This window comes from Mytilus trossulus, chromosome 1 (genome assembly GCF_036588685.1).
Source record: "Mytilus trossulus isolate FHL-02 chromosome 1, PNRI_Mtr1.1.1.hap1, whole genome shotgun sequence".
Taxonomy (NCBI): Eukaryota; Metazoa; Mollusca; class Bivalvia; order Mytilida; family Mytilidae; genus Mytilus; species Mytilus trossulus.
Window position 1 is genome coordinate 89,955,772 of NC_086373.1, and position 14,021 is coordinate 89,969,792.

The 14,021-nt window shown below is 31.9% G+C and overlaps 1 protein-coding gene across 1 annotated transcript in view; it reads left to right on the forward strand.

The window, feature by feature from the left end:
- The window catches only part of LOC134689897 (importin-13-like), a 33,252-nt gene that overhangs the window by 16,978 nt on the left and 2,253 nt on the right, over nt 1-14,021 (forward strand). The window contains exons 14-27 of the mRNA XM_063549867.1: nt 1,816-1,865; nt 2,360-2,461; nt 3,038-3,185; nt 4,794-4,975; nt 5,605-5,631; nt 6,277-6,411; nt 6,719-6,868; nt 7,082-7,162; nt 7,525-7,662; nt 8,698-8,794; nt 9,692-9,747; nt 10,254-10,320; nt 11,181-11,239; nt 12,035-12,124. Of these exons, the coding sequence (XP_063405937.1) occupies nt 1,816-1,865; nt 2,360-2,461; nt 3,038-3,185; nt 4,794-4,975; nt 5,605-5,631; nt 6,277-6,411; nt 6,719-6,868; nt 7,082-7,162; nt 7,525-7,662; nt 8,698-8,794; nt 9,692-9,747; nt 10,254-10,320; nt 11,181-11,239; nt 12,035-12,124 (1,382 nt within the window). The remainder of the gene's footprint in view (nt 1-1,815; nt 1,866-2,359; nt 2,462-3,037; nt 3,186-4,793; nt 4,976-5,604; nt 5,632-6,276; nt 6,412-6,718; nt 6,869-7,081; nt 7,163-7,524; nt 7,663-8,697; nt 8,795-9,691; nt 9,748-10,253; nt 10,321-11,180; nt 11,240-12,034; nt 12,125-14,021) is intronic.

Below are 14,021 nucleotides of genomic sequence, written 5' to 3' on the forward strand. Positions count from 1 at the left end.
ATAAACTTCTTTTCAATAACCTTGTTCTCAGGTAAACATCTTTTCAATAAGCTTGTTCTCAAGTAAACATCATTTCTATAACCTTGTTCTCAGGTAAACATATTTTCTATAACCTTGTCCTCATATAAACTTCTTTTCAATAACCTTGTTCTCAGGTAAACATCTTATTTTTAATTTCGTATACAATGTCATTAATGTAACTATGGAAGTATTATATTGACAGGAACTACTACGACCCGACGTTTCATCTGCGATGCCGCGCCTAATTTAATGACATGTTAATTAGCTTGAAACATGGCAAGTTCTTTACATACCAGCTTGTGGTTACCTACAATATTGTCATTCTAGGTTGCTTTCGGGATTACGGAAATAAACGAAGAAACGAAAATTGTGATAAATTCTTAGGAAACAGCAATCGGCAAACCTCGTCAGATTCCGTTACCTAACTGTGCCGATTGAGTGATTGATGGATTAATGCTAGTCATCATTAATTCTTTAGAAAAACACATTGACGATGGAAGTTTGTACCAAATTTATTGAATAAATGCCCCATTTTTATTGATTTATTTTTTCGGTAGAAATTGCACTATATGTAATATATATATCGCAAGTTGTGGTTATATAATAACTACTGTTTACTCCATTGAGTGGCACACCTTTCCTGCATATTTAAAACGATTGTTTATGATCGTTCTGATAAAATCAAAAGATCAAAGATTAAATAAATGTAGGAATTATTAAGCTTCACTCTAAATTCAGGGTAGGATCATTGGTTGGTAGCTGAACCCCGATGTGTTGAAATTTTTTCTAGTACTGGGACTCAAGGATTTGTGTAGTGACATTATACAAATTCTTGTGTGACTCACTGTTCAATAATTTTTACCAGTATCATTTGGAAGGTTTCATTTGGTTGGATAGTGATACATATTTTAGGGGACAGAAATGGATTATCTAAATAGCTATATAACGTAGTTAGATCTCTGTTCTCTTCTGCTGTATTTTGTTGATTGGTACTTGCTCGATTAATTTTCGTATTGTAAACTGGAAATGTCTACTTTCCAGGATTATCCAGTAACTTAACCATATATATTACTCTAAACTTCAAAGTTTTAATATTTATCAAATAAATTTATTGTTAACCGGCAGTAACCGGAACACACCTTAATCATGATTTAAACTTCACCCACAAACTAATAAAATAATGTCACTCACTATTTCAAATCGTTGTAGAATAACTAATTCTTGGCCGATTTTCCTTTTTTATGCATCAGTCGATTTGTTTAAATAAGATGTTTACGAATAAAGGTCTACCTACGCAATTGATATGAGTAAAGGTGTTTTCCGACAGGTAATATTGTTAAGCTCTCTCGATTAAAACCACGTGATTGATAAGAAGTATCTCTGGTCAATTTATGACCGCGGCATCGCAGAAAGTCACTAAAGAAATTAACGACAGCGTACTAATTAGACAGTTTCCATATCTTTTCTACAGGGCTACCCGGGTTAAAAATAAATGCTAATTAATGGTTGTAGTTCCTGTCAATATAATACTTCCATGATGTAATAAAAAAAAAAAATCTGTTTAAATTTATGACACATTGATACAGAAGGGACAAAAATGTACTGTTAATTGGTTTACCAGGCTGCTATAAAAGGAGTAGGGCTATTTTGGTCTAAGGAAATAAAGTATTACAAAGTCTTGTGATTTTTGTGTAATAATTATAAAGTGGTATATGTGAAAAATAGACTACCATGTCTTTTAAATATTATCTATGCATAGTTTGACACATATGAATTGGAACTTGTTTTTTTCAGATGAAGTAGAACAATTCCGATGTTATAGACAAGACATAGGGGATACAATGGTAAGTCAAACAGAACCTTGTTAGATAAGATTATGAAGTTGAGACATTTAGGCATCAAATTTATCTCTGTAATTAACTCTGAATTATGTTGCTGTTGGAAAGGAACATTAATAATCCTAGAAAAACAATACCATACGCTTGGAGATGTATTATCAAATATAGTTACAGCATAAGTTGTTATGCAATCCATCCATTATTTGTCCTGTTCATACATTTCTGGAAGATACATAAAATCTCAATGCATGTGAATTTCATAACCATTTTTTTTTTTTTTTTACCCTGTTTTAATAGTTGATATTGACATTACAGTACCAATTTTACAGCACCTGATGCAAATTTTGACAATTTAAAAAATAATAATTTTAAATTCCAAAACCTTATAGAAATGTTGAAGACCTGATAAGATAAAAAAAAAAAAAAACTAACCTAATCTATTAACTTATTCCAATGCTATTTATTAAATCATAAAACTTATAATATATTTGATATTTTAGATGTATTCCTTCAGCATATTAAGAGAACCGTTATTAGGATACTTGTGTTCTGTGTTAGGTTCATGTGTAGATAAAAGTGAAGCTAACACAATACAATGGCAGGTTAGTATCTAAAACTCACATACTTTGAATTCATTATTATTTGTAGGATAACAATTTCAGGGATTTTGTGGGTATAAATGAACCACAAATGTGAAACAAAGTACAAATTTTCTACAGGGTTGTATGAGGGGGATTTATCGGGACTCCAGGATCGCATGTTTTTAAGCTTGGGACTTCGGGATTGACTCTTTCGGGATCAGGGAATTCTTTATTTCGAAACCTCAGGATTTCCTATTTTTAAGCTCGGGATTTCATGTTTTTCAGCCCGGGATTTGGGGATCAGGACCACTCCTACCTCTGCTCTTGTATGCAGAATCTGGCAAAACATCAAAATCAAGTATTCAACAAATTCAAGTTGTCTTCTATCTACCAAAATTTGGACATAAGAAAATAAAAGAATCCACAGTGAACTAAAGCTATCCCTCTGAGACAATTTTTTTTATGCAAAAATGAATTCAATTAAAATAGGGTTAAGTGTTTGCATTTGCTAAATTAAAATTATTTGCATATGTTTTGATGGATATATATAAAACTGTCATTAGTATTAAAATGAAGTAAATTTGTTTTATATTGCAGCTGGCAGAAGCAATCTTCTTCCTGTTTGGATCAGTAGCAGAAAGTGTTGATTTAGAAGAAAACTTATACATGCCTAATGTTATGAATCTCATTCCAAAACTACCTTATGACAACATAAAATTTATCTCCACTGCATTATATATGGTTGGTAAGTATAAGCTATATTCATTGTTACAAACAGTAAAGTATTTGTTTTTTGCTGTTTAGTTAACAATTAAAAATAAGCTACAGCTCTTTTATTGTAGTGTGTACATAATACTATAAAGTTAGGTTTACATTTAGAACCAACTTTGCTAACTATTTGTTCTGTGTACCCAGGGGTCGAAATTGGCCCTGGTCCGGTGGTCTGAGACCAGTAGAATTTGCGTCGGACCAGTAGATTTTGTCAACTAGTGGTCCGGCAGACCAGTAGAAATTTGTCGATAAAAATCAGTTTGCATTGCAATCTCGGTTTGTTTACAAACACAATTACCTGCGAAATCAATTATACTTAAGTATTACATATGATCAAGTTAATGAATACATCGGGTTAGCGTTTTTGTTGAAATTTGTGGAAGGAGTTAATCCGCTGGATAAAAAAAAAAAATACATTCAAAAGTAGGATAGGAGAAAAGATCATGAATGGCTTAATTATATACTGGATGGCAATGTAATGAATTGTATAACATGTGAAATTTGCAGTGACAGACCTGCGTTGAAGACCCATTTGGTGGCCTTCGGCTGTTGTCTGCTCTATGGTCAGGTTGTTGTCTCTTTGACACATTCCCCATTTCCAATCTCAATTGTAACGAGATCTTCAAATTTTAAGTTAAGTGTTTGTCAAATAAATGTATTTTTTGCAGGACCAGTAGATTTGGAGCCGGACCAGTAGATTTTTCAGTCCACTGGTCAAGCTGGCCAGTACACAAAAAAGCTTAAATTTGACCCCTGTGTGTAACGAACAAAATAAATCAATAAAACAAATCACTTTCTATTTAAAAAGTAGCAGTCATACTTACAAATTGGTTACAATAATATATGGTATCCCATTTTCTAATTTTCTAAATGTATTTGATATAAACATGATTTACTAAATCCGATTACCCCAGTAATATAAAAAAGAAGATGTGGTATGATTACCAATGAGACAACTGTCAACAAGAGACCAAATGACACAGACATAAAACAACTGTAGGTCACCGTACGGCCTTCAACAATGAGCAAAGCCCATACTGCATAGTCAGCTATAAAAGGCCCTGATAAGACAATGTAAAACAATTTAAACAAGAAATCTAACGGCCTTATTTATATAATAAACACGAAGAAACAAATATATAACACATAAACAAACGACAACCACTGAATTACAGGCTCCTGACTTAGGACAGGCACATATATAAATAATGTGGCGGGGTTAAACATGTTAGCGAGATCCCAACCCTCCCCTAACCTGGGACAGTGGTATAACAGCACAACATAAGAATGAACTATAAAAATCAGTTCAAAAAGGCTTAACTCATCAGATGGATAAAAATACAAGAGAATGTGGCATGGTACTTATACATCTGGACACAAAAAGACACAATAAACAGATCTGAGAGTACTCACAGTTATCTGACAGCTAGTTCAAACCCACTAACAACTAATAACAAAATCATGCATCTAAGACTAAACAAATGAATACATATGTGATTTGTGTGTTGAATTTTACTATGTGGGATTATTATAGTTGCATCTATTTCTACTGAATGGGTACTGTTTGTGATCTTTTCCCTAGGATCTTTTGGTGAATGGTTGAATTACCATCCAGATATCCTTGGATCAGTGATACCTCTGATACTACAAGGTCTAACAAACAGTGAAGTTGCCACAGCAGCTACAATGTCGCTTAAGGATGTCACCAGAGAGAACCTAGATCATATCAGCCCATTCATTCATCAGATCTTATCTTCTAGTCAGGTATGTAAAGCTTCAAGTTTTGAAATTTACTGTAATTGACCATTAAGATTCTTGTGACTCATGTTCTGCAACTTTTAAAGTTTTAAAGTCTTTACAAAAAACAGGTAGTGTCTAGAATCATACAAATAAAGTATGTAAAAGACTTTCTTAGCTACCCATACAAGTTTTGATGGTGCACTTTAGCTTATTCAAAATTTATATTTTAAAGTTTGCAGTTGTCATTAAACTTATACACAATTCTTAATACCACAAAATACAGATCCTGTTATAATTTTGGGGGCGTCACTTGAACCGTTCTAGAGTGATGCTCCTTTACAAATGAAAAATTGCTGAATTTTGAGTTCAGTTTTGTGACTCAAGATTGCATCAACCAAATTTTATGAAACTTATACACAATACTTATTACAAAATGTACCACAAAAGTCAGATCAGGCACACATTTGGATAGGGTCACTTCCTCAGTTAGGTCCCTTTATAACTTTATATGATATGCAAGCAAGGGCATCATTTGTGTCCCATAGACACATTCCCCATTTATTTTTATATTTGGATATATGTCTCTGATGTCAGTTAATTTTGTTCAAAATAAATAATTCAAGCATAAAAATTGAACTATGATTATTTTGTAGAATGCATTGAATAGCAATACTCTTAAGGTGAGTGAGTTTTATCCAAAGCTAATAACCTTGATCTTGTGTTAGAAAATGTTAACTTTAGTATAAGGAGAATTAGAATAAAAGGAAAGGAAAAATTTATAGATTAACACCAATTGTTCAGTAAAAAAAAATAATGAAATGCTGCGACCATGTGAATTAAAATATTTTTGGCAATTGTGGCAAATTAAAAATAAGATGTAGAAAATGTAATTCAATGATACAGCAATTCAACAACTAAATACATTAAAATTTCAACATTCATTATATAACAATGTACTAGTGTTCATACCATATACCAACATTGAAATTGCATTAAGAATAGACCTGGATACATTTATCTGAGACTTGAAATATGCCATCAAAACCAAATTCCATAAAGGACGAAAACACTGAAATATAACTACAGAAAGCTGGACAGTAATTGTTATGCATACAAATAAATAAATAAATAACTAGTTTCTAAATACTCTGTCCTAACATTTTTTTCTATTTATAAATTTAATTTTAATAATCTCTACACTAAAAAGGAGGCAATAGTAATGATAACAATATTGAGGAACAAGAGGTCAACAAACTATACAAAAGGATTTTAATCTGTTTATAAATGACCTAAAACACTATGACTTATTTTACATTTATTTGCAGAGTAAAGATTGTATCAGATTAATGTGTTCTATTGGACAAGTGTTGTCAGTTCTAGAGTTTGAAGAAATCATGCAGTATCTGAACGCAATATTAACACCACATCTACAGCAAATGGACGAACTGTCTAAACAAGATGTAAGAATATTGAAAGATACTAAATGTATATGAAAGTCAAGTTGTAGCAGATATTATGAGAAAATATAACAATTTTAAAACCCAACTGATATGAAGATATATATTTTAAATTTAACAGAAAGCAAACAAAAAGGTTTCCTTTAACAGTATAGTGACTTACTTGCTATACTTTAGTGCAAAAATGTCTTGCAATATACATTTTTCCTTGTTTTTTGCATACCGGTAATAACAATAGCAAGAATCAAAATAAGAGAAACAAACTTTTATCTAAATAGGCTTCAAATTTCCCATATTGATATATTTTTAGCCATCAACAGTAGTAAAGAATGCAATATTACTTAAGCTGAAGATGGTGAGTTGGTTGTTCCAGTCATTAGATACAGACAGAGAAAAGGAGGAAGATGTAGAGGAAGGTCAACAAAAACCAGCCAAGGTCAAATCTGACAAACCTAAACCAGTAAGTATGACAAAGTCTAATCTCTAGACAAATGTGATAAACTATCATGTAATAGTCAAGAAAACAATGTCATATTATGACCATTTCATGCTTACATGTTGAGCACCAATTCTTTTAATGATTATTAATCTCATTAATGACCTTTATTATTGTTCACTTTTTTACATTTGACATATTTACATTTGACAGAGACTACCAATGTTATATTTTTAGGTATATGTTGTATTACAACAGATAGCACCAGTTGTTCAAGCCTTAGTCACAAAATGGATAATGGATCCTAGTGTTATAGAGGTAAACAAATTTTACTGTCTGATCAGGCAGGATTTTATAATTTACTTGCACATCTTTCAATCAATCAAATCTCAGTTTAACCTGCAGCATATAGACTTAAAGTATCAGCAACGTAATTTTCATGAAAAACCTGCACCCTGTTCCGTGTGGACTTAAATTTCTTCATAACATGAGGAACATTGAGCAAACATTTCTTCTGTTTTATGTATTTTTCTGTTTTATGAAAAAAACAAAGGTTCATCGAGCCTCTGTTATTTTAAACACGTTTCAATTTGTGCTTACTAAGAAGCCTTACACTGCACCTTTACATGAAATACAATATGATAAGAATTTGTTTTCATAAAATTACATCTTTGTTTCAGGCAGTATGTGAATTATTTAAGAAATCTCTGAGAACTTTAATGGACGATTTTACTACAATAGCACAAGATGTTTCACAGATGCTAGTTCAGATGTATCAAGCCATCACACATCCTGCTATATTAGATCTGTCAAAACAGGTAAGTGACGAAATTAATACACATATTGAATTCAGGTATAATGTTATCTAAAATCAAACCTTTTTTGTCCCCAGCGTAACAAATTGCAGGGGACATGAAAATACTGGACGTCACGCTATCTGGTATTGTTAGGGCTCTCACAGGTTCACACAATTTTTGCCAGATTTAGATTAAACTTTTGCTCTAGATTAATATCAACAACTTCTTGGACAAGATTAAAAATGTTGGACGATCGACATTTTTTAAGGAGTTATTCCCCTTAGAAATATTTAATTTATAGAAAATGACCTCTTAAGCGTTCTCATGGGTTCAATTCTTGTCAGATTTGTATAAACCTTATACTATAGGTTAATATCAGCAATATCTTGGACAAGTTCTAAAATGATGGTTTATCGACTTTTTTAAAAGAGTTATGTCCCTTGCAAATATTAAATTTATGGAAAATGATCTTGTTTGCGCTCTTACAGGTATAATTCTTGCCAGATTTTTATAAAACTTCTACTGTAGATTAATATCAGCTATTTTTCTGGCAATTTTTAAAATGGTGGATGATCGACTTTTTTTTAAATGACTTATGCCCTTTAGAAATATTTAATACGTGCATTGAAACTCTGTACTTTTATTTCCTTTGGTGTGATTGAAAACTATGCATAAAAATTATGCTACTGTGGATTCATTTATTTTTATGGGTACCAATTTTCATGGATTAAGGAAAACTTCCATTTATGTGGATATTTGATTTCATGGTATTGTGAAAGTCTACATACATGCCTATAGAAAATTTGTCATTGGTTGAACAGTTAATTACGTGGTACACCTATACCTATAAATCCAAACGAATAAAAATGAATCGACAGTATTGGCTCAATCCAATTTATTGCAATGAAAAAACTTTTCACTATATATTTTTTTAATTTCCCATGTGAATATACAGAAACTTCCACTTTTCCCTATTTAGACCATATGTTAAGACAAGAATTTGGTATTGATGTGAATCAACTTTATAATAATGTTCACAATGTAATTTTATTTCAGTTAATTCTGATGTTTGGTGAAGATGAGTGTTATAAAGAGACATCAAATGCCTTATTTAGATCTCTATGTGATAAAACACTTACTCTCTTTCAACAAGGTTTGTATACATTTTTAATAATCTTATCATCTTATCATCAAAATTGACCACCTTTGTTTTTATTATTACAATATCATACTTTTACAATTTTATCACACAGGAGTAAAAGTGGCATAAATATTCGTGGACTGAGCATTTCAAAGATATATAAAATATGTCCAAGTATGTTTTCTGGGGAAAATGTCAATAGGTTAATAATTTTCCTATCCTGATTACGTTTCTGTATAAAAGCTGTTTTATCCTTTTAAGGGGGATCAGGACTATTAGACTGCATAAGTTCACGCATGAATTACCAAGCAATCGAGCAGTAACCTTTTTTTTTATTTGCTTATTCTTTAAAGCTATATTTCAGCTTTTTATATTACAGTTTTGGACCAAGTGTCATAGAATGTTTTTTGGATATTCCGATAAAAATATGTCAACACCTCTATTTCACAACACCTCTATTTCCCTATCATTTCATTGAAAATTGGTCCCTTTACATACCTGTTTAAAAGAAATATTTTGAGTTTAAATGGTTCGGGACTGCCTATTTTTTTCCCACCAATTTCATTCACTCTCTGTAAAGATTAAAAAAAACAAGAAATACGACACTCCTGACAGAAACTTTAAATAGACCCAAGCCACCTTAAATCAAATTAAGATGTAAAAAATTATACATCTGATACCAGTAACTGAGAAATATATGAATAGGTTATGATTTTACCATGATATATATTTATTTAAAAAAAATTAATACATGTTAATTGGAGGTGATTTTTAGATCCCATTTGCATGTGTATTCCCAAAACCCATGTGCAAAGAAATATTTAATTTGAGTTAATGATACTGCAAACAAGACCATAGTGTTGCAATTGAAAACCAATGCATTTGTTATTGGTTGGGTTTTTTTTGCAGGTGCTAACCAGTCCTTTACAGATGTTATAGAAGGATTTATGAATTTCCTGGCTCAGGTTTGTATTTTAGCATTTATTTTCATGATTTCCTAATAGACTTAAATTCTAAAGTGAATAATCATTTCTGGACATTAGTTGTATTTAGCATATTTTTTTTCATGAATTTCTAAAGAACTTAGTTATATTCTAAAGTAGAATAATCATTATTGGACACTCACATAAAATAAAAAAAATCAGGTAATTTAGTGGTGAATATCTGTTACTGATTTTTATTGGGTTTTGGTGATACATTGTAAAATGATTTTATAGGTTACTGCAGATTTGTTGATTTTTGTTGGATGCCAATTTTCAATGACTAGGTATGTATAGTTAACAGGAAATCTAAATGCAAGTGCAATTTTTTTGAAGGCTTGTAAGCAGACTTTGGCACAATATCTTATTTCCACAAAATTACAACTTTCTATCAATGCACCAAAATTGGGTTCCACAAAAACAATCAATTCCATAGTACCCTGTTTAGAATACAAGAAGTAATCACTTCATCATGTATATAATTGTTTTAGGTTATGAAGAAAAGCAGACATATCATATTAAGCAGTGGGTGTAATATAACGGGTATATTTCATGCTGGTAAGTAACAATATGAAATAATGAGATGTGGTAGGGTTGATAATCAAACAATGATCTGCTAGAGTTCAAATGTTGTTACTGTAGCCTAGGTCACTGTATTGCCTTTAATGGTAAGCAAAACACAATTTGATTTGCTCTTTTGTAAGTTATTTGATACACAATTTGATTCTTTTAAATATTTGAAACATTGTTTTTTTTTACTGAGCAAGAAAAGAGGCTCCCACAGGTTACCCCCCTCAGGTCGCAAAGTCGCTTTTAAATTCGTTGAGAGGTCATTTTTAAGGGAAATGCACAGGTCGCAGGTCATTTTTTCCAACACAGGAAGGAAGTCGGTCCGAGAGGTCGTTTTTATAGGTCGCAGGTCGTTTTTAGAAGGCCCTCAGTTTGGAAGTCGCCTCTTAAAAGCCCAGAAGTCTCAGGTCGTTTTTGACCCTGCTGGAGCCTCAGAAAATAATCACAATTTGAATTGTCATTTTAGTAAAACAAATAAGAGGGCTATGTCATGTTGAGCTATACACTTTCCTAGGAGCTTGCATTTCACTTATAAGTACTTACCAGTGTTAACATACAATTAATGTTACCTCATTATAGATAAAACATGATGTATAACATGATGTGGGTAATCAATGAGACAGCAAAGGAACAAAAAAAAACCAAACAAAACATTAACACATCTAGTAGTCAAAATATTATATGGTCCAAACCAATAGACAAGTGTTGATATAATATGTTACCCAAAGTCCCACTGTGTCTAGAAAAGTAGTCAACAAGTTTCAAATGGAAAAATATCAAATTTCTGCATAAACAAAAATTATTTCAAACTTATTAATGGAATATATTATCACCATATGTTTTATTAGGTATTCAGTCATTAAGTCTTCCTGAACATCATACAGTTAAAGCTTCCTCATCATTCCTGGTAAGTACAATCAAAGATAATGTTTTGTTGTATACTATATCATAGATGAAAACAAATAAAGTAGAAATTTGAACAACTTGTCAGGTGAACAGTAGTTTTTCATTTGATGGCATTCTGCTGTCTGCATCACGTGTATTCAAAATAGTAGGCTTCCCTGCACATAGAGTTAATTCAGCTGTCTGCATCACGTGTATTCAAAATAGTAGGCTTCCCTGCACATAGAGTTAATTCAGCTGTCTGCATCACATGTATTCAAAATAGTAGGCTTCCCTGCACGCAGAGTTAATTCAGCTGTCTGCATCACGTGTATTCAAAATAGTAGGCTTCCCTGCACGTAGAGTTAATTCATCTGTCTGCATCACATGTATTCAAAATAGTAGGCTTCCCTGCACGTAGAGTTAATTCAGCTGTCTGCATCACGTGTATTCAAAATAGTAGGCTTCCCTGCACGTAGAGTTAATTCAGCTGTCTGCATCACATGTATTCAAAATAGTAGGCTTCCCTGCACATAGAGTTAATTCAGCTGTCTGCATCACATGTATTCAAAATGGTAGGCTTCCCTGCAAGTAGAGTTAATTCAGCTGTCTGCATCACGTGTATTCAAAATAGTAGGCTTCCCTGCACGTAGAGTTAATTCAGCTGTCTGCATCACATGTATTCAAAATATTAGGCTTCCCTGCACGTAGAGTTAATTCAGCTTATAAAGGATTAAAAATAACTGACAACTTTATCTTAAGTAGTAGTGTAGTACCGTCCTTTATGTAAACAAGATGAGTTTTTTATTGTATATTACAGATTGAACTTATAACATTCAGTCCAGAGATACCAACATTAAATCAAGTGATAACCTCAGATGGACATGTGCTGGTAGATAAAGTTTTAAGGGTATGTAGAGTTTACATTTGCTGGTAGATAAAGTTTTAAGGGTATGTAGAGTTTACATTTGCTGGTAGATAAAGTTTTAAGGGTATGTAGAGTTTACATTTGTTGGTTGATAAAGTTTTAAGGGTATGTAGAGTTTACATTTGTTGGTAGATAAAGTGTTAAGGGTATGTAGAGTTTACATTTGCTGGTAGATAAAGTTTTAAGGGTATGTAGAGTTTACATTTGCTGGTTGATAAAGTTTTAAGGGTATGTAGAGTTTACATGTGCTGGTAGATAAAGTTTTAAGGGTATGTAGAGTTTACATTTGTTGGTAGATAAAGTTTTAAGGGTATGTAGAGTTTACATTTGTTGGTAGATAAAGTGTTAAGGGTATGTAGAGTTTACATTTGCTGGTAGATAAAGTTTTAAGGGTATGTAGAGTTTACATTTGCTGGTTGATAAAGTTTTAAGGGTATGTAGAGTTTACATTTGTTGGTAGATAAAGTTTTAAGGGTATGTAGAGTTTACATTTGCTGGTAGATAAAGTTTTAAGGGTATGTAGAGTTTACATTTGCTGGTTGATAAAGTTTTAAGGGTATGTAGAGTTTACATTTGCTGGTAGATAAAGTTTTAAGGGTATGTAGAGTTTACATTTGCTGGTTGATAAAGTTTTAAGGGTATGTAGAGTTTACATTTGCTGGTAGATAAAGTTTTAAGGGTATGTAGAGTTTACATTTGCTGGTAGATAAAGTTTTAAGGGTATGTAGAGTTTACATTTGCTGGTTGATAAAGTTTTAAGGGTATGTAGAGTTTACATTTGCTGGTAGATAAAGTTTTAAGGGTATGTAGAGTTTACATTTGCTGGTTGATAAAGTTTTAAGGGTATGTAGAGTTTACATTTGCTGGTTGATAAAGTTTTAAGGGTATGTAGAGTTTACATTTGCTGGTAGATAAAGTTTTAAGGGTATGTAGAGTTTACATTTGCTGGTAGATAAAGTTTTAAGGGTATGTAGAGTTTACATTTGCTGGTTGATAAAGTTTTAAGGGTATGTAGAGTTTACATTTGCTGGTTGATAAAGTTTTAAGGGTATGTAGAGTTTACATTTGCTGGTAGATAAAGTTTTAAGGGTATGTAGAGTTTACATTTGCTGGTAGATAAAGTTTTAAGGGTATGTAGAGTTTACATTTGCTGGTTGATAAAGTTTTAAGGGTATGTAGAGTTTACATTTGCTGGTAGATAAAGTTTTAAGGGTATGTAGAGTTTACATTTGCTGGTTGATAAAGTTTTAAGGGTATGTAGAGTTTACATTTGTTGGTTGATAAAGTTTTAAGGGTATGTAGAGTTTACATTTGCTGGTTGATAAAGTTTTAAGGGTATGTAGAGTTTACATTTGCTGGTTGATAAAGTTTTAAGGGTATGTAGAGTTTACATTTGCTGGTAGATAAAGTTTTAAGGGTATGTAGAGTTTACATTTGCTGGTTGATAAAGTTTTAAGGGTATGTAGAGTTTACATTTGCTGGTAGATAAAGTTTTAAGGGTATGTAGAGTTTACATTTGCTGGTTGATAAAGTGTTAAGGGTATGTAGAGTTTACATTTGTTGGTTGATAAAGTTTTATGGGTATGTAGAGTTTACATTTGCTGGTTGTTAAAGTTTTAAGGGTATGTAGAGTTTACATTTGTTGGTAGATAAAGTTTTAAGGGTATGTAGAGTTTACATTTGTTGGTAGATAAAGTTTTAAGGGTATGTAGAGTTTACATTTGCTGGTTGATAAAGTTTTAAGGGTATGTAGAGTTTACATTTGTTGGTAGATAAAGTGTTAAGGGTATGTAGAGTTTACATTTGCTGGTAGATAAAGTTTTAAGGGTATGTAGAGTTTACATTTGCTGGTTGATAAAGTTTTAAGGGTATGTAGAGT